This window comes from Phalacrocorax aristotelis, chromosome 2, assembly GCF_949628215.1.
Source record: "Phalacrocorax aristotelis chromosome 2, bGulAri2.1, whole genome shotgun sequence".
Lineage (NCBI taxonomy): Eukaryota > Metazoa > Chordata > Aves > Suliformes > Phalacrocoracidae > Phalacrocorax > Phalacrocorax aristotelis.
The window spans coordinates 150747960-150770968 of record NC_134277.1 but is presented as its reverse complement, the minus strand read 5'-3'; the positions used below and the strand labels follow the sequence as shown (position 1 = coordinate 150770968).

Here is a 23009-nt window from a genome sequence, read left to right as displayed (position 1 = left end):
ATTTTTTTAAAAGCTGAGGCAGAAAGAAATGTATTTCCTTCTCAGACTTCTGTAGAAATTGTCTTTTAGTTCCCATGGTTTCGCACCACAGGAGCCAGTATCAGCTGCTTATGGGATCTCTTTATGTACTTCAGGGAACACTAAATGAGCCAATTCCAAAGTCAAAAAGGGAAAGAGGATAAGGACTGAGTGAATGAAAATCCCACTAAGAAAAACAAAAAACCCACCTGTCCTAGTATAAATTTCTTCTGCCAAAGTGGTAGATTATGAAGGGGTGATTGAAGTGCCTAACATAACATGTAGGCACATCTAGAATCCCTAAAGGATCCTGTCTGGCCTCCAGCTCTCCAGGGTCTCATGTTGGGCCAATGTCATACCTACCAGCTCTGCGCTGATGTCTCAAGTACCTCACGGTGTCTAAAACAGCAGTAGAGAGACACCTGAATCACTCCATTAGGTATTTTAAATCTGAAACAAAGTTAGTGCAAATGGAATGAACTATGCAAATGGAATGTAAGAGAGAAAATTACTGTAGATAAAAAAACCTCAGCTACTACAGGAAATTTGAATTTTAAATGCGTTTAATATGCAGATGATACCAGTTTCAGGAGATGGCTGGTTGTTTTACATAACTGTCCCACCTATAACTTTTGCTTTTATTTTGGTACTCTCTTTAAGTTGGCCATTTAGTTGTGACTGGTCTGAATAAGTGACAATCAGACCTATGCACATATATTATATTACAGGTATTTTGCTGCTTACCTGATGTCTCTCTCCTGCAGTAATTATGTAATTGCTATGTTTCATTTTAAATGGCAAAGGAAGCTACTCTAGCTAACATTTACGACTTTTTGTAGTGTGTTACATACAAATGAGACTTAAGCTTTGAGGTCAATGTACTGTAGTACCCAACTGTGCATGGTTTAACCACAGCTGGCAACTAAGCGTCATACAGCCGCTCGCTCGCTCACCCCTGGTGGGATGGGGGAGCGAATCGGATGTGTAAAAGTAAGAAAACTCATTGGTTGAGATAAAGACAGTTTAGTAAGTAAAGCAAAAGCTGCGCACACGAGCAAAGCAAACAAGGAATTAATTCACCACTTCCCATGGGCAGGCAGGTGCTCAGCCACCTCCAGGAAAGCAGGGCTCCATCACGTGTAACAGTACTTGGGAACATAAAAAGACATAACTTTAAACATCCCCACCCTTCCTACTTCTTCCCCCAGCTTTATATGCTGAGCATGACATCATATGCTGTGTGATATCCCTTTGGTCAGTTGGGGTCAGCTGTCCCAGCTGCGTCGCCTCCCGAATTCTTGTGCCCTCCCAGGCTACTCGCTGGTGGGGTGAGAAGCAGAAAAGGCCTTGACTCTGTGTAAGCCCTGCTCAGCTATAACTAAAATACTCCTGTATTTTCAACACTGTTTTCAGCACAAATCCAAATCATAGCCCCATACTAGCTACTATGAAGAAAATTAACTCAAAACTGGCACGCCAATGAATAATACTCAAGTATTAGGTTACTTCAAATATCTGAGCAAATTATATTATATTCCCTTTTGAAAAATTCAGATATTTTACCAAGTGATATTCACATGTTGTAATGGTTTTACTTATTAAAAATTATAATTAATTTTTCATCCACTAAGCCACAAATAAAACCTCTGTGCATTTTCATATAAATTTAAGTGTAGCCACCAAATTAAAGAAACAAGCTGAACCTTTCTGAGTAAATTCAGGATAAAGATGGTGATAAAAGGCACACCTCTGAAAGCTAAATGGTATCAAATGGCTTTAATAATGATCTGGTTTGCATGAGGAGCTGTAATGCTTGCCACATTAATAACTTATATGCTCATTTTAAAAATTTCGTACCCACCTAAGCTGTGCATATGTATCACTCATAAAATTAAATAATTTGGGATAAATGTGTATTTCTTCTCTGCTGGATAAGTGTTTATACCCACAATTCCCTCAAATCATTGAGTAGCTAAATAGATACCAGCTAGGCCTGCTGTGTGCTGCAAATTAAAGTTTTATTCAAATTATTGGCTTGCTTTTATGTTAAGTCAGCTTACTTTCAAGTGGTGATACTTATTAATGTATGAATGTATTTACTGGTTTATGAATAAGCTAATGGGAAAATTGCACTGATATTGACTTTTCAAAGGATTATGCATATGCCTATTTGGGAGAGGAAAGCATTTTATTAATTTGTTTTATTGCTAGAAAAAATTATATTCCCCTAATAAAATAAAAAATGCATTTCTGAAATCCTAAATATTCTGTAAATATTTTTCCCTCTTTGCATATTAGTATGAATTCTTTAATCTAGTCTAGCTGTAATGGCATTATTCATGAAGATGTCAATGACAAAACAAAGAATAAGCTTCTCAATACATACATTAATGACTGCATATACATAGATCTGTGTATACACCCTTTTAAGTGTCATTGCTACTTTTGTTCACGTTTTTAAATTTTCTGGTCATAATGCTGTGAGTAATATTATCTTATCATCTGGCTTTCATACCTGTCATGACTGTAGCCAATAGCATACATTGGCTATTGCAGTGTCTTAAAAATGGTTTAAGTAAGGGCATAGGATAATGAATGAATATTCCCTGGAAAAAAAGAGACAGGCTGGTGTGGGTTATTTTTTGCCAAAAATGCTTAAGAAAAAACAACAATATAACACCCATTAATTCAGAGTATCTGTTAAGAACACCAAGTAGACAGTCATCTGAAAGAAATATAAAACTTTTTAGGATCGCCACAGCAAATAAGTCTCATGATAAATCACTGGTACACTACATAAAACTCATCTAAAGGTATCTTAACATTAACAATAAAGAAAACATTAAAATAAATGCTAATATTGCAATTAAAATAATTTTTCAGAAAATCATTTCCTGACCTTTTGATTTCTGGGCTTCTTATCACTCTCTGTCCTTCCTTCTGATGAGACTAGAAATACTCATAATGGCAGGACATTTCAGTTCATCTGGGAACAAGACTGAGGCTGAATTTCAGTAAAAGGAACGGGAAAGCTATTAAAGCAACATTAAACACCATTGGTGCTTGCAGTACTTATATAAAGCAAAATTAAAAATATATAGGTTGGATATTAGGAAAAGGTTCTTCACCCAGAGGGTGGTGGAGCCCTGGAACAGGCTCCCCAGGGAGGCAGCCACGGCACCAAGCCTGACGATATTCAAGAAGCACTTGGACAACACTCCCAGAGATATGGTGTGAATTTGGGTTTGTCCTGTGCAGGGACAGGAGTTGGACTTGATGATCCTTGTGGGTCCCTTCCAGCTCAGGGCATTCTATGATTTTACCTTTTCTTCCATTAAACAATGTCAGAGTTTACATCCTTTTCTTTTTTTTCAGTGTCCCTAAGACCAATCTACGGATTAGATTTTCTGGAATCCTATAAAGATGTATTGCAAATCAAATATCTCTGTGAATCTTATCTAATATACAGGTGTTTTACTGTGGGTGTTTAATGAAGTACCAGAGAGTTTTGGAAGTTGTTTGTGCATGTGTACAGTAAATTTTGTATTTCACATGTAACAGTAAATCAAAACATGATCGTGAATGTAAATATATATATAAAAAAAAGAATTTATTCTGAGAATGGAAAGGGAAAAGGTAAATCTTGAGCAACCTGGACCAACTCTCATGTTAAGCCTACTTTGAGTAGGAGGTTGGACTATCTGATGTCCACAGGTCACTTCTGACCTAATTTTTTCTATAAATCTAAATGGAAAGTAATATGTAAAAATAGGGCTCAGCTACAAACATATGAAAACAATTTAATGTTAATCAGTAATAAAATAAATCATCTTAATCTACTACACAATTTGCCACACATGGCTAACTGGGTCCTAAATGTATGTCTAGTATAGTGGTATACATAGCTAAACTATGCAGCTTGTTCTTTACATATTTTTGACACGTAGATACTATGGGTTTTGTTGTTCTGGTATGAACCTTGATGAGGTTACTCTCCTAGAACAGCGAAATTAAGTGTTACTATATGCACGTCAAATGAAAAGAATGTGTAGATCTGAGTATCGGTAGAACATATCAATAGTGCTATGGGTATACAAAAATTGTCCTTTCATCTGTCTCAAACATAGCAGTTTTAATAAAACAAAACAAAGCCAACCAACAAAACAAAACAAAACAAACCCTAGCAACCCTGTAATTCCTTGTGGAGAGCTATCTTTATGGATGTATGATTTCACAATCATGCTTTTTGGGTTTCCTGTTTGAGCCGAAAGCAGAAATTTCTTCTCTGAGGCTAAAGTACATAGTGAAAATAATCTTAAATTCTCTCATTGAAGTGAATCATGGTCCCCCTTCTTTCATCATACTGCTGCCTAAAATTAATCCACTACAAATTTTAACAGAAGTCTGTGTAAAATATATAACACAATAGATGTTTGAATGTAACCCTAAATAGGGTAAATTGGCTGGTGGTTCATGTTTTTCTTTTTTACCTATTGATAATCTAGACCATTTTTAAAGGCCAGTTTCTATAGCTTACTATCATCTCTACTAAGTACAGCTTTCTCAAACCAATGCACCTTACCTGGTTTGGTGTCCATGAAAGCCACTAAAATTTTATATTGATTCTTTAAACTATCATATAAAAATCACTTTATCAAGTCATATAAACTATATACTTTTAAGTCAGTTGCCCTCTCCATGATGAAATATTTTTTGGAACATCAACCTGTCACACAGTTTTATTCTTCATAAATTAACCATGAGTTGTTCTTTCTGGTGTCTTAGGTTAACAGGATTTCATCTTCCTCCACCGGTGACAAGTACAAAATCTGTATTTTCGCTGCGCTTGACAAGTGACTTTGCAGTTAGTGCTCACGGATTTAAAGTTTACTATGAAGGTAAGACATTCTTAACAAAAGATTCAGGATTTTTTCTCTGATCTCTACATAGTAAAACTAAATGTCCCACAAAAATGTATACAAATACACATCTAAGATATGCTTATTCAAATTACTGCCAAAACGTTGCTAATTACTCTTGATTTTCACTAGGTAGTTGAGTTTATATCTGCAAGTTTTATGCATGTGTTCCTTCTCATACTTTTGATAGGAGAAATGCTGACTCAGTTCTCTGAAGTGACATAAAACTACTTCCCCATTGCAGTTTTCACAACTGTCTACAGTTTTCACACAGATACTGAAGTAAATGAGCTGGCACATGTATTCCTGAAGACATAATAATGTATGTATGTTCCAGGAAGAATCTGGTTTATGATCAAGATCACTTTAGTAATTTTGGAAGAGTTGGCATATATTATCCATCCATTTTTTAAAATGAATTTCTTGGCATTGGGACTATGAACTCTAACATGTAGTTATAGGATATAAAGTAGGAACTGTTCTTTTTCTCCTTTTCTTCCTCCCCCCCCCCACGCCCACTTCTTTTTTAGATTGATGTAGAGACACTTGATCTTTCTGCTTCCATTAAGTACCTCCGTCAGCAAGCCAGGAGCTGTAGTAAACGGCCTGGAGAAGCTCTGAGGCCATCGTTGTACCCTGCTCAGTTCCACCTACAACAGAAACTAATATCGGAGAAAGTAACTAGCTGAGTAACCCCTTGATAGCTAGGAAAAGATCTGAAAACTGGTAACGCAATGAAGGGCTGCCATAGAAATACAGTCCAGGATCACTCTGCGGTTAAATGTATTCAGCCATTGGTATAGTTTACTTTCAGGTATAATGCATTAGAATGATACTTCATATAAAAATTCCCTCCTATATGTACTTATGTAAAGATATGAAATGAAAAATGCAAGAGAATTTTCAGCCCTTTCCTGTCCCTTGAGTTATTATAGAAAATAAATTAGGCAATTGCACACACCCTTTTTTCTGTCTTGCACACAATCGAGGTAATTTACAAAATAGAAATTCAAGCTATGTGTAACTGGGTTTGGCTGGATTATAGCTTTTAACAGCTGTAGCCTGTTAATTCAAGCTAAGTGTAACAATTGTTGTTGGTTACATTATAGCTACTCCATAGTCTGTTAATTTTTCAAGAGTTCAGTAACTTTGTTCAGCATCAGTGTTACAACAAAAACGTATATAGAAATGTACTATGCAATTCCTATGGATTTTTAACTATGCAAAATATAGTATATACTTCTCTTATGCATATAAGGAAGATATGTAGCATTTTTTGTCATTAATTCAGTGCCATAAACTGGGAAATTCAAATTCACTATATACGTTATCAGCTTCTGTCCTTAAATATTTTTGCTAAGAGGTTTTGCACTACTCATGCTAACAGATGGTGTACAATGCATTTTAGCTATAATAGAGAATGATTAAACCTGAAATGGAAGATCACCAGTAGAGTTCAGTTTGCACATACGTCTGATTCCTCACGTAGTTCCTTTCTAGGCTAAAATAACGTGCTGGTTAATAGAACTCAAGCTCCTAAATCACTGACAAGTGTTTTACCTTCAAGCACAGAAATCAGCATTTTAGAACAAAACATAAACCTGTTACCTTGAACTCGATACTAATCTGTTTTGAATCTGAGGCTTTATTTTGGAAATTCAGGAATATTGAAAGAAGTTAGGGTAGACCCCAGAGTTTTAGTTGACTGGAGTCTCCCTTCCCACAGCCAGATCTATTTTTTAAGAGCTGCATCAAGGCAGCTTCATTCAGTGAGAATTTTTCTTTCAGTTTCCATTTTTCTGACTGCCTATGAAGCTACCTGTCTTTATACCCAGCTAGCAAAGAAATGAAAACTTGTTACATTACATTCGTTTCATGCATCATTCCTTGATGTGAGAGAATAGACATATTTAAATGATAATCACATCAGGGAAATCTCCATTTCTATTCTTGCAATCTTTGTTAATGTGTATAACCCTGCAATCAACATTTTCAGATCTGGTTCTACCTAGTATCCAATTTTCAAAAATTTTGATTGCCCAGTAGCTCCTTTTTAGCTTCCTGATGAAACATCTGCATACTTAGCACCCCCAAATATCAGACCACGTACTTAACTGCTTCATTATGGATTTGTAATTTGAAACCTAAGATAGAAATGATTAGCAACCTATCATTGCAATAAAGAAAAATGATAGAGATAGCATGAGAGGGCAGGATGAGCAGCAGAGATATGTATCTGAAAGGATTAGATCCAGGTGTGATTTGAAAAAAAAAAGGAACATACCTTTCATAATCACTGATCATTTAAAATAGTTTTCTTTGAAATGTTTGGAAATAGAGGGGGGAAAAAAAAACAACAACATGAAAAACAAGAAAAAAAAAAAAAGCGAAATGCCCAAGTAAACAAAGCCCACCAACATCCTTTATTCTGACCTCCCATCCTCCTTGACATATTTGCAGTTGAGCTGAAAGTTGAGAAGAAACTCCAGTGTGTCTGGCAGAATCTGTAGGAATTATGAATCTACTGTGGACTTTCTTGATCATAACATAGAGGAACATATTAATTTCCTGGTCTCCTGAGAATAAAAATGTGCATGAAGAGATATAAAATTATATCATCAGTAGAACTACTATGCTGGGCCATCATATGTAAGCCCCTGCAATTACATCCAGTCCAACTAAGTATCAACAAGCAACAGAAGTACCCACTCTGGTCTCCTACCATCAATATCATAAGCCTTAGTCTGTACCCTCCATCCCTCCATCCTTCTCTTGTTCTCTCCTTCTTTCTCTCCTCACCTTTCTTTCCTCAATATCAAGTGGCCTGTTTTGGGTTAGTGTCGGTACCATTGTGCACATACTTCTTTATATTCAGTTTCTCTATTATTTGGGAAAGACCACATCTGAGAATTAGACCTACTTACATGGCACAATACCCCTGCATAAAAAGGATTTCATAAGAGAAAACTGAAACAGATGACTCAAAAGAAAAAGACTTCACTTACAGTGACAACAGAAAATAGTGAGATGAACTGAAAATTAAGGAGAGATTTTAAGAAAAAAATCTTGAGCTACAATAATGACCAGCAGTCATTTTATCACTGTCTAGCAACACAGCTTTGCTGACTGGAGTGAGAAACGGTGGAGTTACAAGTCTGCTGATTCCATGCCTGTATTTTTCTGGAGAGGTTTCTGGAATATTTTTTTTTTTTTTTTTTAGAAGCTTTCAAGGTCTGTTTAACATGTATAAGTATTAACATATGGAGGAGAAATGCTATAGTTAATCCCATATTTGACAGCTTAGACCAAGTCACGGTGTAGCTGTGTCCTTTTTATTTTATTTCTGATAAGATTATTTTGGTTTTGGAATAGAAGAGTTTGATGCACTTTCCCATTTCCTGTTGTCCTGAGATACATAAACAGCTTTATTCATTAAGAGCACAGGAGGGGAAATACAGCTGCTGAGAAAAAAAACAACATAGCAGCTTGGCCAATACAGCAAGGGGCTTCAGTAAACCTAATCCTGCTTTGAACAGTGCTTCCTTTTGTTCTTACTGCGTTATTTTACAGCTATTAAACAGGTAGCTGCCTTTGTTAAAATTGTTGACTTCATTAACAAAATTACTGCTAGAAGTTACAGCAATCTTTATTCAAGGTAAATATGACAGACATTTTTGTGCTATCTTATTGATCATGGGGAAGGAAAAAAGAACATAATAAATAGATTATTCTGATAGTGAAAACTCAGAATGCCCTGCAGATGAATCAGAAATATTTATAGTAGTGTTCTGAAATATAATTTTATCTGTTTTGTACTGCTACACATCTTTTAAAGCTGAATTATAAAACTGAATTATTAGACACTATAAATAATGAAATGGTCTTCATGTTTGTACTGGAGTGGTGCTACAGGAATTCAGCAATTCTGTTGAAATGCTTTTGAGAGGAGTTTGAGAACAATGTTAAAAATTTCAAGACTGATCTCATCTTTATGGATAATGGGGGAGCAGGAAAGAAGGGAGCAGATGGTGTTTATTAACAGAATAGGATTTCCATCTAGTGACTTCTAGGGACCTATCATGCATTTCTTTCAGCAATATTAAGAAAAATTCATAACTGATGTACAGGAGCATGTAGATCAGAAATACTAGTAGGACTCTGCCAGGATATGGATACTAAACATAATTTTGGCAGTTGGTATAAAGCTGGAGAATGTGAACAAATAAAATAATCTATTTTTATCACTCCTGCATTTCAGAATTAAGAAATGTGGTTACACATCATCTAAATCTTGGACTTAGGTAAGGTTCATGAAGTACTAGCTATATTAAGCTAATAATATCACTACTAACTTAATATAAAAAACCAAAGGAGTACTAACGAATTATTGTTTGATGTTAGAGTGGTCTCTGTAAAAGGTCCATTCAAAAAGTGATTGCCAGGTTGGACTTGTAAAAGACACAGACTTTAAGCCGTAAAATTGTCACCAGGCTTGCCACCTGACAGTTACTACAGGATTTTTATATTTTTTTTTGTTCAGATTTTGTCACAGTTATTTTGGGTATGGTTTCTCTCTGTCATAAGATTGCTTCAGCAGGCCCTTAATAAAAATTGTATTAAATTGAGTTTGCCTAGTGTTTCTGATAGAAAAGTCCACAAAGAAAAGAGGAGAATAATTAAATGAGAATGCTTAAATTATCTAAATAAATATGTTCATGATGGAAGCTCCTATTTTTAAACTCAAACATACTAAATCTAACAAGGAAACATACTAAAAATAAAAAAGCAATCTAAATTCTGAAATTTTATTTCCATTCATCCTGTTGAATAACAATAAAAAAAAATGTGCTGGAGTTTCTTTCTTTTGGCTGAATGTATGAGTATCTGCCACGTTGTCTAGGAAGTCATATAAAATTATCTAGCATACCCTTCTGGTCTTAGAATGCTAACTTCGGACAGAAAACACGCCAACAATACTTGTTCATAGACTTGTATCTACTATCCACAGCACGCGATGCAGAAATAAAATGGGTGTATATTCAGGGAAATAGAAAACATGAATGATGCTTATCAGGCTTTGACTTAATTGTACCATTCTTCAAGATAGTCATTAATGCGGTAGGTCGTTCTGAATTCCCTTGGTATAGGGAAGGCACAGGGAAAGTTATTATTTGCAATATTTTAAAATTAATTTAGTAAATTAAGGGGAATTATCAAATCATGAGCAAATCATGAGAAAGAATAAATAAACATGTAAGCTATAAGATATTGTGCTAGGTCATGTTGTGAAGTGATTTTTTATATTGATGTGTTGGCAGTGTAACTCCACTAAGAGAAGTAAAGTTACATAAATTTTACACTGTGATTAACAATAACAGAATATTATCCTACTTTTGATCATATTGTTGATACTTCAGCATCAATCCAGACAAGCAAAGCAAAAGAAGAAATCCACCCTATTAAAAGTTTCAAAATACCTCAGATATTTTATCTGGTAAAACTATAAATTAATATTCTTTCCCATGTATCACACAGATTTATTGTCACATGACATCTTCCTAGCCAATGCCTTTTACAATCATAAAAAAATTTCCAAAATACGCTGTGTCAGTTAATACTTAACATTGCCACTAAGTAAAATAAGTATTGGCTGGGAAAATACTTTTTTTCTTCCAGTTGACCCAGTGTAGCCTGTGTGTCACAATACATCGTTGCCTCAGAACTAACACGCTAATCCTAATGCCAGAAGTACTTGTAACGCTGTAGCACAGAAGAGAATCGCTCTATGAAATCAATACCAGGTTGCCTTGATGCTTATTAATTTTAAATATTGTACCTATATGTTACATTGTTCCCACCATTCCTGTATAGATCCAGAGACAGTACAGAAAAATAGGCCTGTGGATTTAATCTGTTTAATTTTTGTTACGTTTCACACCATTTTCTTGATACTGCAATCACTAGTTCAGCTTTGGCTAAAGAATAACTTCTGGAAACAAAATCAGTTGTTGAAGACATCAAGATTTGAGAAAACTATCACTTTCTATGATTCCACTGATCACTCTGTCTCACTTAGAAGTAAGACTTTTTAACTCTGATGTTTAAACTTCCAGTCACTTGCTCTCGTTCTGCTTTTATCTGCTATATTACAGAGCCCTTAGTATTAGCATCTGTTAGTTCTTATGCTAGGCTCTTAAGTACTGCAGTAAAATCACACACTTCAGAGTATTCTTTCTCTTTAATACAGGCTTTTAAAGTCTTAACATAATGTATATTGTTCCAAATCACAATAATTTTTTGGTACTATTCTTCTGCATTTTCATCATTTTGTGTGTTGTGATGTCTGTGTGAAAAATGGGTCTGGTCAGTATGCTCGTCTGGCTGAGCCCACCACCTACCTGATCACCACAGTCTGTCCTATATTGTCACTAAATCATGTTTTAACTCTCAATGCAATCTCACTCTCTACCTTGTGAGGGCTTCAAGGACTGAGTGCCAGCCACTGGAGTCAAACTGGGAGTCTAGGTGCCCCTGGCCTGTGGTATTAGCTACTGGAGAGAGAGGGGTCTCAATGCCACATACTGGAGTGGGTGCAGGGTCTCAACTGCCACTTCACTGGGGTGGGAACAGTGTCTGTCCCTAAAACCAGCTACAGGGAGGAACTGGCTTGAGTGAAGCAAGTGAGGGGCTCAACGCCAGTGGCTGTAGCAAGTCACGTGCCTGCTGCTGGCAGGGTGTGGAGGGCAAATGTCTGTATCTTCTCCAAACTGGGTGTGCGTGTGTCATTCACCAGCACACTTCCAGCTGGACTGCCCAGCAGGTAGGATGTTCTGGATCTGGGATGAGGTATCAGGTGGGTGCAGGGCCCATGCTGGACAAGTGTGTGAGTGCTGTGTGCTTGCTAGTGAGCATCAAGCTGGACCAGCCAGCAAGTAGGGGACCCATGGGACAGGTAAGAAGGCCTGGGATCTGGGCAGGTGTGCAGGGTGGACAGAGGGGTCATGCAAATACTTGAAGGATCCGTGAATGTACATGTGCTTGTGAACCCAGATAGTCTTGTGTATATACCTGCATGAGTAACCTCCTGTGTCTGCCAGACAAAGAGGGGATTTGGCTGCTGGTGCTTGTGTTTTATGTGAGTCCTGTAGGTAGGTGCTGTTGAAAGCAGCACCTTGTCTGTGGCAGCCTGTAGCCAGTCATGTTGGTCTCCTGTATGTGACTGTGTGTTTCTCTGGGATACATGCTCAGCTGCGCAACTGGTTAAACCTGCAAATGGGAAAGCATCAGCAAGGCCCATTGGCCGAAGTCAGACACCACCAGGTCTCGAGGTGCCCCAGGCTGGCCTTCTATGGCTGGGCAAGAGAAACCTCCAGACTCCCGATCTGCTGGAAGCAGTGGCCACTTAATCCCTTCACATCCTTAAACGTTATTTGGGTTTATCAAGCATAATTTGCCCTTGGTAAGTCTGTGTTGATTACTCTCAGCTACCTTCATCCTTCAGGTGCTGGAAAATGGATTACAAAAGTGTGATGGCTCCTTCCGGGAAATGAGGGAAGGGCTACTAGTCTATAGTACCTGTGGTGGTCCTTTTTGCTTTTATTAGGACAAGTGTACCATTAGTCTGTCTAGGCATGAGGAACTACAACTGACTGCTATAATTTTTCATGGATTACAGACAGCAGCTTTTTAGTCATGGTGGGACCCTTGGGTGAATCTATGAATGCGACTGTACTTCTTTACATAACCCCTCACTTACTGCACACCTAGAGCTGACTGCCTCTCTCCTTCCCAACTGTACTGATACATAAAGAGGTTTCTTCTTATGAAGAATGTTCACAAAGTGCATTGAGTTCTTTGGTCTTTTCCATGTTGTCCATTGTTGTCTTCTCCACTAACCCGTGTATCTGCATTTTTCCCTGTCATTCTTTTTGCTACTAGCATACTTGTAGAATCCCTTTTTATAACCCATAACACCCTTCACTAGTGTTAATGCCCCTTGGACTTTAGCCTTCTTCATTTTGTCCCTAAGTACTGAAGCAACACTTCTGCACTCCTTTCATTGTCTATCATTTTTCCAGTTTGGGTTGGTTGGTTTTTTTTTTTTTTGTCTGTACTTCTCTGCATTTTAGTCCATTAAGAAGCTCCCCAGTTAGCTTCATGAATAATTTGCCAAAGTTTGCTTCCTCTTAAAAAAGTTGGTTGTCTTTTAAAAAAAATCAGCTGTCTCTCTGGCCGCCCTTCCTTCTCATAATTGCTTCCCAGGAGATTCTGCCTAACAAATAAATCTAAATGTGATGTCTTAAAGACTAATGTCCCAATTTTACTATTTACTTCCCAGCCTTCCTTCTAATCCTGGTCTCAATTTTCTTCTCTTCTACTCTGTAGTTAAGTCCCTGCCCCCCAAATAAGACTATTTTTAAAGGCCCTCCTTCTGAAGGTAAGCAAGTCAGCTTGAGGTTATGTTCTTCTTGGCCTTCATCAGGTGGGTTAATTTCTTCTCAGCAGCCCTAAATCATCTTCAGATGAGGTACCATGATTGAGGAGGCGAAACCCTTGAAGACAACACCAATTTTTCATCTAGATATTGGTCTGCTGGATGCGCTTGCTCAGAACCAGAGCTTTTCTCCTAACCAGGAGGACTGAGAGGGATACCAACACCATCTGGGATCATATTCCGCTCACTCTTCCCCTCAGAATCCCATACCAATCCTTGATCTGCATAAGGTTTCCCTAGGCCATGTTATTACCACTCACATGGGTCAATAGCATGAAGTAGCAGCTGTGAAGCTGAACAAACAGCAATTGCTCTGTGAAACTATGGGTCTGGGCTCCAGGCACCAAACACACTGTCCAAAACTATAGATCTGGCTTGCAGGCAGGGGACTGTGCCACGCAGGAGAGAGTATCTAACCAATAGTGCATCGCAAAGGCTCAGTGTGGGTGGCTGTGTCACTTTATTACCAGTAAGCAAAAATGCAGTTAAAGTCTGTTCCTGCTGCCAAGAATTTGCCATCCTATTTTAGAAAGAATATGTGATAAATCATTCTAGATAGACTTCTCTTCCTTGTTCTTTCATTTGCAAAATAACATATCATTTGTAGGAAAAAAGCTCATGTGCATGTGCTTGATTATAGACCTAGTGTTTTATTCTACCGTAACTACTAGTTGGACTTTAGTTGTTGTCTGTGGGGTGCTAAATTTCCTTTGATAAATCTTAAAAAATAATTAGAGATTGATTAATTAGAAAGCCACAGAACCATGAATAATTTTGTTCCAGGCAAAATGAATGGAAATATATTCATTTGTTTTAACACCTGTAAAAAAGTAATTATTTGAAAGTTAAAAAAAACAACAACATATCATTTCTTTTGCCTTAAGAAATATTTAATTATTGGAAGAAAAAATGTCTCTCCCTTAGTCTTGAAAAAAATCTAGTTACTATTTAAATGTTCTGTTTAATTTATTTCTTTCACAATAATGCTGTTAAATAAGCTATATTTGTCAACCTATGGTACTGTAATTTATCATTTTGATACATGCCTCATATTGAATTTTAACTAAGACAGTGATTAATTTGAGATCTTAATTATATGTCAGCCTTACTTTAGTTTTTTTTCTTACATTTTCAATGTAATTTTCCATGAAAAAATATTAATATACACTGCAAGGCTTGAAAGAAATTTCCCAAGAGATTCTAAGGTTTTCTTTGTGAACTTATATTCTTCAGCTGCTGGACTGTCATATTATTAAAATAAGTACAATACCCTGACAAAAGCAAATCTTAAGGCAATCTAATTTAGGATTAACATTTTGATCTCATGTCTAGAGAAGTAGTGATAACTGGAATCCAATGGAGCTGGAAGAGTACTTTCTAGGAACTAACATACTCCTCATTAAAGTATCAAATTAAAAGCAGCTCCATGTTTATAAGCAGTTGCTTCCTTCATGTTTTTCCTAAGTTACAGCTCAATGAAATTTTGAAGCTGTAATACACAATAGCAGACTTTGAAATATCCATAAAGTTAATAAAAATAGAGCTACTGATAGGCCACACTTATACCTCTAGAACTATATGGCTGAATCTTGGATTTGATTTGTGTTAACTTTGATATAGCTTCTGTATCAATAATACCAAAATACACAGATCGCCAAGAACAAGTTTAGTATGCTCAGCATGCAATCTTCAAAACTCTTCAAAAGTCAATAGGAAACTCTACAAGTGGAGAGGTCATGATGACAACATGCCTTTCAATAATACAGAACTTTAGCCTAAGACCAGACTCATTTTGTCATCTGAACAGATTTCAAAGTTTGCCAATTTTTCGTGAGTTATAGTTCATATATGGACACTTAGATCCATAATAAAATATTCATACTGTTAAGCATTCAGTAGCTCCCACTAAGCTCAATACAAATTATGTGACACATGAAATGCTTGGGAATAGGAGAACATTTTTTAGGTTTGTAAATTAAGCATCCAGTTATGTCAATATCCAGAACAAAACTACTGCAACCATGTAGCCATTATTCTAATGACAGTTTTATTTTAACAGGAAGAGAGGAGTAATTGCTTACTCAGCACTAGAATCTTCTGCCTTTTAAAATCAAACAAAATTTTTTTTATTTTGGAAGATATTTGCTTTTTTATCAATTCTTAGCAGACAATTTCTCATTAGCCAATGAGGTCATTCAAGAAAACCTCAGTGTAATTTTAGGCAGCTTTGAGAATGGGTGGGTAATGCTGTGAACTAGATGGTTAGTCACAAGCCTTACAAATTGTGAAAAAAAAAAAAAAAAAGGTAAAATAATTGGAAAACAATTGTATCTACAAGTAAATATTAGTCTTCTGGCTGGAGAAGCCATTGTCCTTTGGTAATTCTGTTCTTCTATTGATGAATCCCTACATGAACAACATAAAGGAAAAAAAAACATTCCTTTGTTAGATGGTTGGCAGCAGGCCACTAAAATCCCACAGACCATAAATTGCATGTTACAGCTAAAAATTAATTAGCTATGCTGCTTATCTAAGTTCTACACTATAGAGGTAGTTGCAAAAGTTGTCCCAAAATGTTGACACAACTTTAGACCTTCTTTTTTTAAATGCAGCTCTATGTTAGAAATGCTTTAAAACTCCAAAGCTAGCCTATTTCTTTTAAAACAAGAGTTTTATCCTAAGGGAAAATAATAATGATTTTTTTTTAATAAATTTTTGATCTAAAAGTCTAGAAGTTTACATACTTTAAAAATATCAGTTCCTTATATTTGGGACATTTTTTAAAATTCCTGAAAATAATGACAATGGAATCATTAAAAAGTTCATAAAAATATCAGCTCAAGTTTTGGTGCAGAATTCTTATACCTCCTTTTCTATTGGTTTTCATCTTACATTCTGTAGTTTCCGTGCAGCATCTGAGGCAGGTATGGAGAAAGTGAACAGACCTAATATCAGAAAGCAATCCTACTGCTTCCATATGAAAAAATAGAGGACTAAGAGACTTCCTTACATATTTATTGTATGATTAAAGAAGAAATTAAAGCATTAGGATCCCAAAGACTTATTTATTTATTTTATTTAGCATGTGTGTTGCTTTTTCCTTACTGTTCTTTCGGTGTGCCTCTAAGGAATAAGTGATCTTAGTTTTTTCTGGACCAGATATCATTGCCACTTATAGCATTCAATTCCTAGCCTCTCTAAAGAGATAGTCAGCACTGATGCACTTAGTGGCAGTTGTAAAGCTGACTTTGTGACAAAGATATGCATCATCTGGTAAATTATCTGAAATCACAGGCTAAGAAAATGCTATTAAACCATGTCTTCTCAACATGACCGTCCATGTCTGGGTCTGAATTGATGATGTAGAAATGAAAGGCTGTGCTGTACACTTGTTCCTTTCAGCACCCTGTCTCTCTACTTTACTACTTATTAGTAAGTAGACATATGACAAGAATAAGATGTTTGTAGACAAGTAGTGTAAAATAACAACATGCTATGTCATCTTTAATTACACTGTATCATTGCTCAATTCTGTACTTGTCACAAAAGCCCTTATTGCAAGCAATAAGAATGTGTTATTCTGGGTATGAAGCAATTTCATATGGAAAAATTTTCTACTTCCATCCACAATTCTGCTATTGTCACATCTACAATACATTCAAACTTCATATATTTCTGAGGTGTAATGAAATACAGACTCCTTTTATCTCAGCCTTTTCCAAGGCTCTGCAGTCCCTTGAATGGGTATTTTTCTAAAGCCTTCTTTATCAATTAAATTTATTTATTTACTATTCAGAGAATATCTTTTAAAGTACAGTATTAAATAATTTTCAATAAACCCAGGAAAAGTTGCTCAAAACCAAGGAGTTAATTGGACAAAAGAAATCAGAAGAAGAAATGCTTGGAAGATGATAATAGAAAAGGAAACAGAAGCTAAGCATTGATAAAGCAGATTTGGTTGTAACTGCGAAACCGTACAAAGACTCATATAGCACAGGATTTACTCACATTGGTGTTGGTGGGCAATGTATTTCAATTCTGACCAATGGACAAAGACAAATAAGCACAGTATTAGAGAAGTTTTCAGAGGGGTAACCATCAGCTTGGTGATATTAACCCAGAACTAGAGAGCAGGCAAAGGAATTGAAACAGGAGTGGAGAGATTACTTGAATTTTAGTATTAAATGTCATTATTACTTTTGAGGTACTACAGCCTCATGTTCCTTTCTCCCTTCCTGTTTGCTCACTGTAGCACTCACAAAGCTATGTAAGGAACCAGATCAGGGAATTAGTATGGATGAAAACATATAATTTTGTTGCTTTGTATTATTCCCTCATCTTTTTCTCTGGTCCAGCCTGCTGCATGGCTCACAAATGCTAACAGCAACCCCAGGCATGAATGAGATACCTACAGCTGATGGTGTGAAAAAACATTGCTCCTTTGACAACAACCCATTTACCTTAATTTAAAACATTAATCAAACTGCATCTTCGTGCAACACATGTAATGCAGACTGACAATAGGAGAGCATAACAGTCTTACAGTTGTAAATTCTCTCATCACTTGTCTGCGTTTCTATTTCGTAAAGCCTGCCAGCAGATTTACTGAGTACACAAAACCGATTCTTGCTGCTTGAAGAAAATACATCACAGTATCTTGGATTCCCAAGATTGTTTTGAGTTGCAAATGCTCCAAGGAGCAAATTTGTCATATTTGGATTTAGATTTTGCATGAAGGTATTATGCAGTGTGCCGGTTATAGTCATTTGAATCCAGTTTGACCACTATACAGACTTGAAATGATAAATTAAAAAAAGAAAAAAAAATCCCCAAATTAAATATGTATTACAGATTGAAAATAGTTCCAAAAGAGAAACTTAATTTAAGAAATTACAATCTTAACATACACATAGCCCTAATTTTTTTCTTAGGCTGCTTCAGTTACCCCTGAGATTTAGGTCTTCTTTTTCCAACCTCTCCCCTGAACCTCTTTGATTCTCACGTTGGTTTTCCCATGTGAGGTATTTCAGACTATACTTTCACTGTTCCCTTCTAAGTGATGAAGTAGTTTTCTCTTCATCTGTCTCCACATTTTAGAACACCATTTGAGTTCATTTATTTGATAGACAGCATGTCCTGAATTTATGATGATCATGATATGCATCAGTCTTCACCTCCAGTACTACATGTGGCATAAATGTTAATGAAAGAAAAAGGATACTGCCCTATTTTCTGGGACTGGTTTCCTTTCTTGGGAGATTTTTAAATTTTCCTTTTAATTTCTATTACATTCTTCCCTTAGCTTATTCCTTTAAGCCAAGCACATTATCTTGTAGGTAACATTTTAAAGACTGCTAAATCAGTTTATAAATCCTATCACATGTGAGGGATTAGGTGGTTGGGATTTTCCAATACATATTACAATACTGATGTGAATATCCTGTATTGACATTGCAGACTTCCTGTATAGTAGAGGGCAGAAAGAAACAATTTCAGAGTGCCATCATCATCACATTTCTTTTCCCACTACTGGCTATAAAGAAAGCATAAAAGTCTAGTACACATAGGTGTATAGGTAAGACATACCTAGCCAAAGCTGTTACATACAGGTGGCTTTTTTTTTCTCCTTTGACAGAATATATGACATACTACTATGGAAATGACAATATTAGCATTTTTCACCCTGTCACCTAGAAATTTCCATCCATTTACAGGCCCCTATTGTCATATGAGTGGAGATGACATAGTAGAAAACATAAATACTTGTGGCACTATTGCTGTTCCTGCCTTCAGGTCGCATCTAATGTCTTACAAGCCAATGAACATCACATTGACTCCATAAGGCACCTGGGACTTTCCACTGGTGGGACTGCTGAAGGGTCACAGAAGTATTTCAATTGTATTTACCTTTTCCTCATCAGAGCACTAGGATGAGTCAAAGACTCTTCCATACTGCTACTCACAACCAATTTATCTGATCATTTCACATGTTATTTGCCTGTGGATTTTTCATGTGATTTTAGCCTGTTTGCAATGAAGGCAAGACTAGATTTTAGCATATTTTTGAATTTGTCCACTGTTTGAAAATCTGAAGATAGGAAATCTGTTATTCATAGAATTTGCTTGGGTTTGCCCTAGATTTAATGATATGGCCTATAAATCTGACCTGAGTCTCCATTCCTGATCAAAATTAAGACTTCACCACAGTTCATCTGATTTGTTGCCTCCTTTTTTGACTTGGAGTGTAACTGAATTAATTTAAAAATATATAAATTAGTTTTGTTCATAGATCTTTTGCAAACAGAAAAAAAAAAAAAGGAAAAATTCAGTAAGCTGGTGATTAATTTTTCCCTATACTATTTAAGAATCATAGAATCATGGAATATCTCAAGTTGGAAGGGACCTATAAAGATCATCGACTCCAACTCCCTGCTTCTTGCGGGACTAACTAAAATTAAACCATATGACTAAGGGTGTTGTCCAGATGCTTCTTGAACTCTGACAGGCTTGGTGCTGTGACAGGTTCCCTGGGGAGCCTGTTCCAGTGACCAACCACCTTCCCAGTGAAGAACCTTTTCTTAATGTCCAACCTGAACTCCCCCTGATGCGGCTTCATTCCATTGCCTTGAGTCTTATCGCTCACCAGAGCTTATGGTCACCAGAGAGAGGAGATCAGCACCTCCCTTTCATCTGCTCCCCTTCTCTTCTCTGAGATGAACAAACCAAGTGACCTCAGCTGCTCCTTGTTAAACTTGCCCTTGAGACCTTTCACCACCTTTGTCGCCCTCCTCTGGACACACTCTAATAGTTTTATGTCCTGCTTATACTGCACACAGTGCTTGAGGTGGGGCCACACCAGTGCAGTGTAGGTTGAGACAATCCCCTCCCTCGATCGGCTAGCTATGCTGTGTCTGGTGCACCCCAGGACATGGTTCGCCCTTTTGGCTGCTAGGGCACACTGTTGACTCATATTCAACCTGACATCGACCCAAATTTACAGTTCTCTTTCCACGGTGCAAAATGCAAAGTGCAAAGCCAAAGTGACTCCAGTTTACTTCCTTTTTTTTTTTTTTTTTTTTGTAATATATATTGCTAATTGTGCTTACACAATTTTAAGAATAAAAATTTAAGATTAACATGTGTTTCACCTTCCAGTTTTAATCTGTTTAAGTGTGGCATAGGAGAACATAAACATTGCTTTGAATTTCATACAGAAATTACACAGAATTCTAAGGATGGTTATCAACTGATTTTACTCCCAAATTAAATAATACAGAAGGAATAGGTTTCATTCCTTCTTTTTCACAGAAACAAGGAAATTCAACACAGGAAAAATGTTATCTTTAGGATCAATCTAAAGTAACTAATTAAATGCAACATACTGGACATCTACTCAAAGTCACTTGGTTTTTATTCTGCAGCAATAATTCAGTCTGTTTGTTATTCTTTGCTGCTACATACAGATGATCAAACAGTAGATTTGTTAAAGGGCAATACCATTAGAGTTTTGAAGCAAATCAAATATTTTATTTCAAGGCCTGGGCTACAGACACTTCTTGTCTTTCCATTAAATATCATAAGATACTTGTAGTGTTGATTTTTACATCACAGAGAAGGTCACCTTCAGGGAAAAGTAAACCAATAGCTTTTCTATGATTCCAGTCAAACTCCTTTGAATATTTTTCTTTTTTTTAAACTGTCATAAATGTGCTATGCTGTCTGTTAAAAGAAAATGATGTATCAGTAACTCTTGTTCATTTCATGTCATTCCTTTCGGCCTAAAATTCTTTTCTGTTATTGGGTTATTTTGGGAAAACACCAATTCTGTTCTTGTAATAGAGTAAAGGTAAAAGTCTCAACTACTTGTACATGAGTTAACAGTGCACCCTGGAAGCAATGGTAGCTAATAGCATGCTGGGCTGCATCAACAGAAGTGTAGTCAGTAAATTGAGGGAAGCAATTATTTCACTTTCCTCAGCTCTTAAATCTGGAATACTGCATTCAATATTGGATCCTTAGTACAAGAAAGAGGCTGATAAATTGTAGCAAGTTCAGGGAAGGGCCATCATGGAGCACTTGCCCTGTTGAGGAAAGGCTAAGGAAGATGCGATTCTTTGGCCTGGAGAAGAGATGGCTGGGGACAGGAAGGTGTCAGAGCATTCTTCAAATACTTATAAGAGGCCTAGTGAGAAGCGTCTGCATTGAGGTGAATGGCAAGACAGACATCCTAACCAAAACAAAAAGATTGCCCAGAGTGGCTGTGGATGCTCCCTTCTGAGGTCTGATCTCCTACTTGGCCCTGCTTTGAGCAGGCGGTTGGACTACAACCCTCCTGAGGTCCCTCCAATCTGAATTATTTTATGATTCTATACTAAGTAACCCAAGAAAGTAACCAAAATTAATAATTTATGTTTCCTAGTTTAATGTGAAAATTGTATGTGTATTCCTGAAGGGTTTATTTCCCTGTAAATACAGACAGATTTTGGAATGATCTTGAGGTACATCCAATTAAATATAATTTTATTGTCAGAGAACAGCAAGGGCTGGAAGACAAGGAACAAGAGACTGAGGGTCACTACACAGAGACTGTGCCCTCTTCAATATGGGAGGCAGAGCCGGGGGCTGGTAACAAGGTCCATTGATAGCCATGGCCACCTGGCAAACAATGGACCAGGGCCAGGGTGCATCCAGGGAGCGAAAAATAAATGGGGCCAGGGCCAGGCTGAAGACAGTGTGCACTCATAGGACTGAGAGTCCTTGCAAAGCTAAACTCCCTACAGTGTAGGGACAAGGGGTCCATCCAGCAGCCATCTGGAGACCTGTATTCCTACAGTGGTGCTGTGGAAGGGGACTGACAGCCCCAGGCTGAGCTGAAATGGGACTCCTAGGACCATGGGCAGGGATGAGGGTCCCAGGTGAGGCTGGTCAGAGCTAGTAAGGTCTATTGCTATTTTCAGGGCCTTGATATTTATTCTGCCTCATGTTATTCAAAGATATTTGCACTTAGTGTACATATGTTGAGTCCTTTTTTGAACTGTGATAGGATAGCTGCAACAGTGAGCAGACCCTGCAGTTTCACTAGTTATCTTGTTCATGAAATCTATAAGTAAGCACACATGCTCTGTTGATCTTCACTACATCATTCATTCTTTGTATTTCTGAACTGATAGGTCAGAAATACTTCCATGTGAAGTTCCACAGGACTGTAATTTAATATTTGTAACCAGGTGGCCTCTACCTTCAAAATACCTCATAAAGCATCATGAAGGAGTGTTTATACAACTAGATTAAGGCATGTAGTTTAGCTTAGAACATTTAAGTTGACCTCAAAATTGCCCTCTGAAAATAAACTATTTTTTTCCCACTGGTTTCATGGAAAATATTATCTCTTAACTTTGAGAGCTAAAATAGGAACCTGACTGTGGACGCCTCAATTATGTTGTTGTTTCAGTAGAAAACTTGTCAAAAGAGATCAGTGAATATTGTTGTTGTAAGAGTGATCCTCAGAAAACCAATCAAAAAAACCTTTTATTTGGACATGCTCAGCTCTGAGACTTAAAAGTTTATGAAACTGTTTA

The 23009-nt window shown here is 36.8% G+C and overlaps 1 protein-coding gene across 1 annotated transcript in view; it reads left to right on the top strand.

Moving 5' to 3' along the window:
• CSMD3 (CUB and Sushi multiple domains 3) overlaps positions 1-23009 on the top strand; it is a 614053-nt gene that overhangs the window by 20814 nt on the left and 570230 nt on the right. The window contains exon 3 of the mRNA XM_075085810.1: positions 4804-4916. Within this exon, the coding sequence (XP_074941911.1) occupies positions 4804-4916 (113 nt within the window). The remainder of the gene's footprint in view (positions 1-4803; positions 4917-23009) is intronic.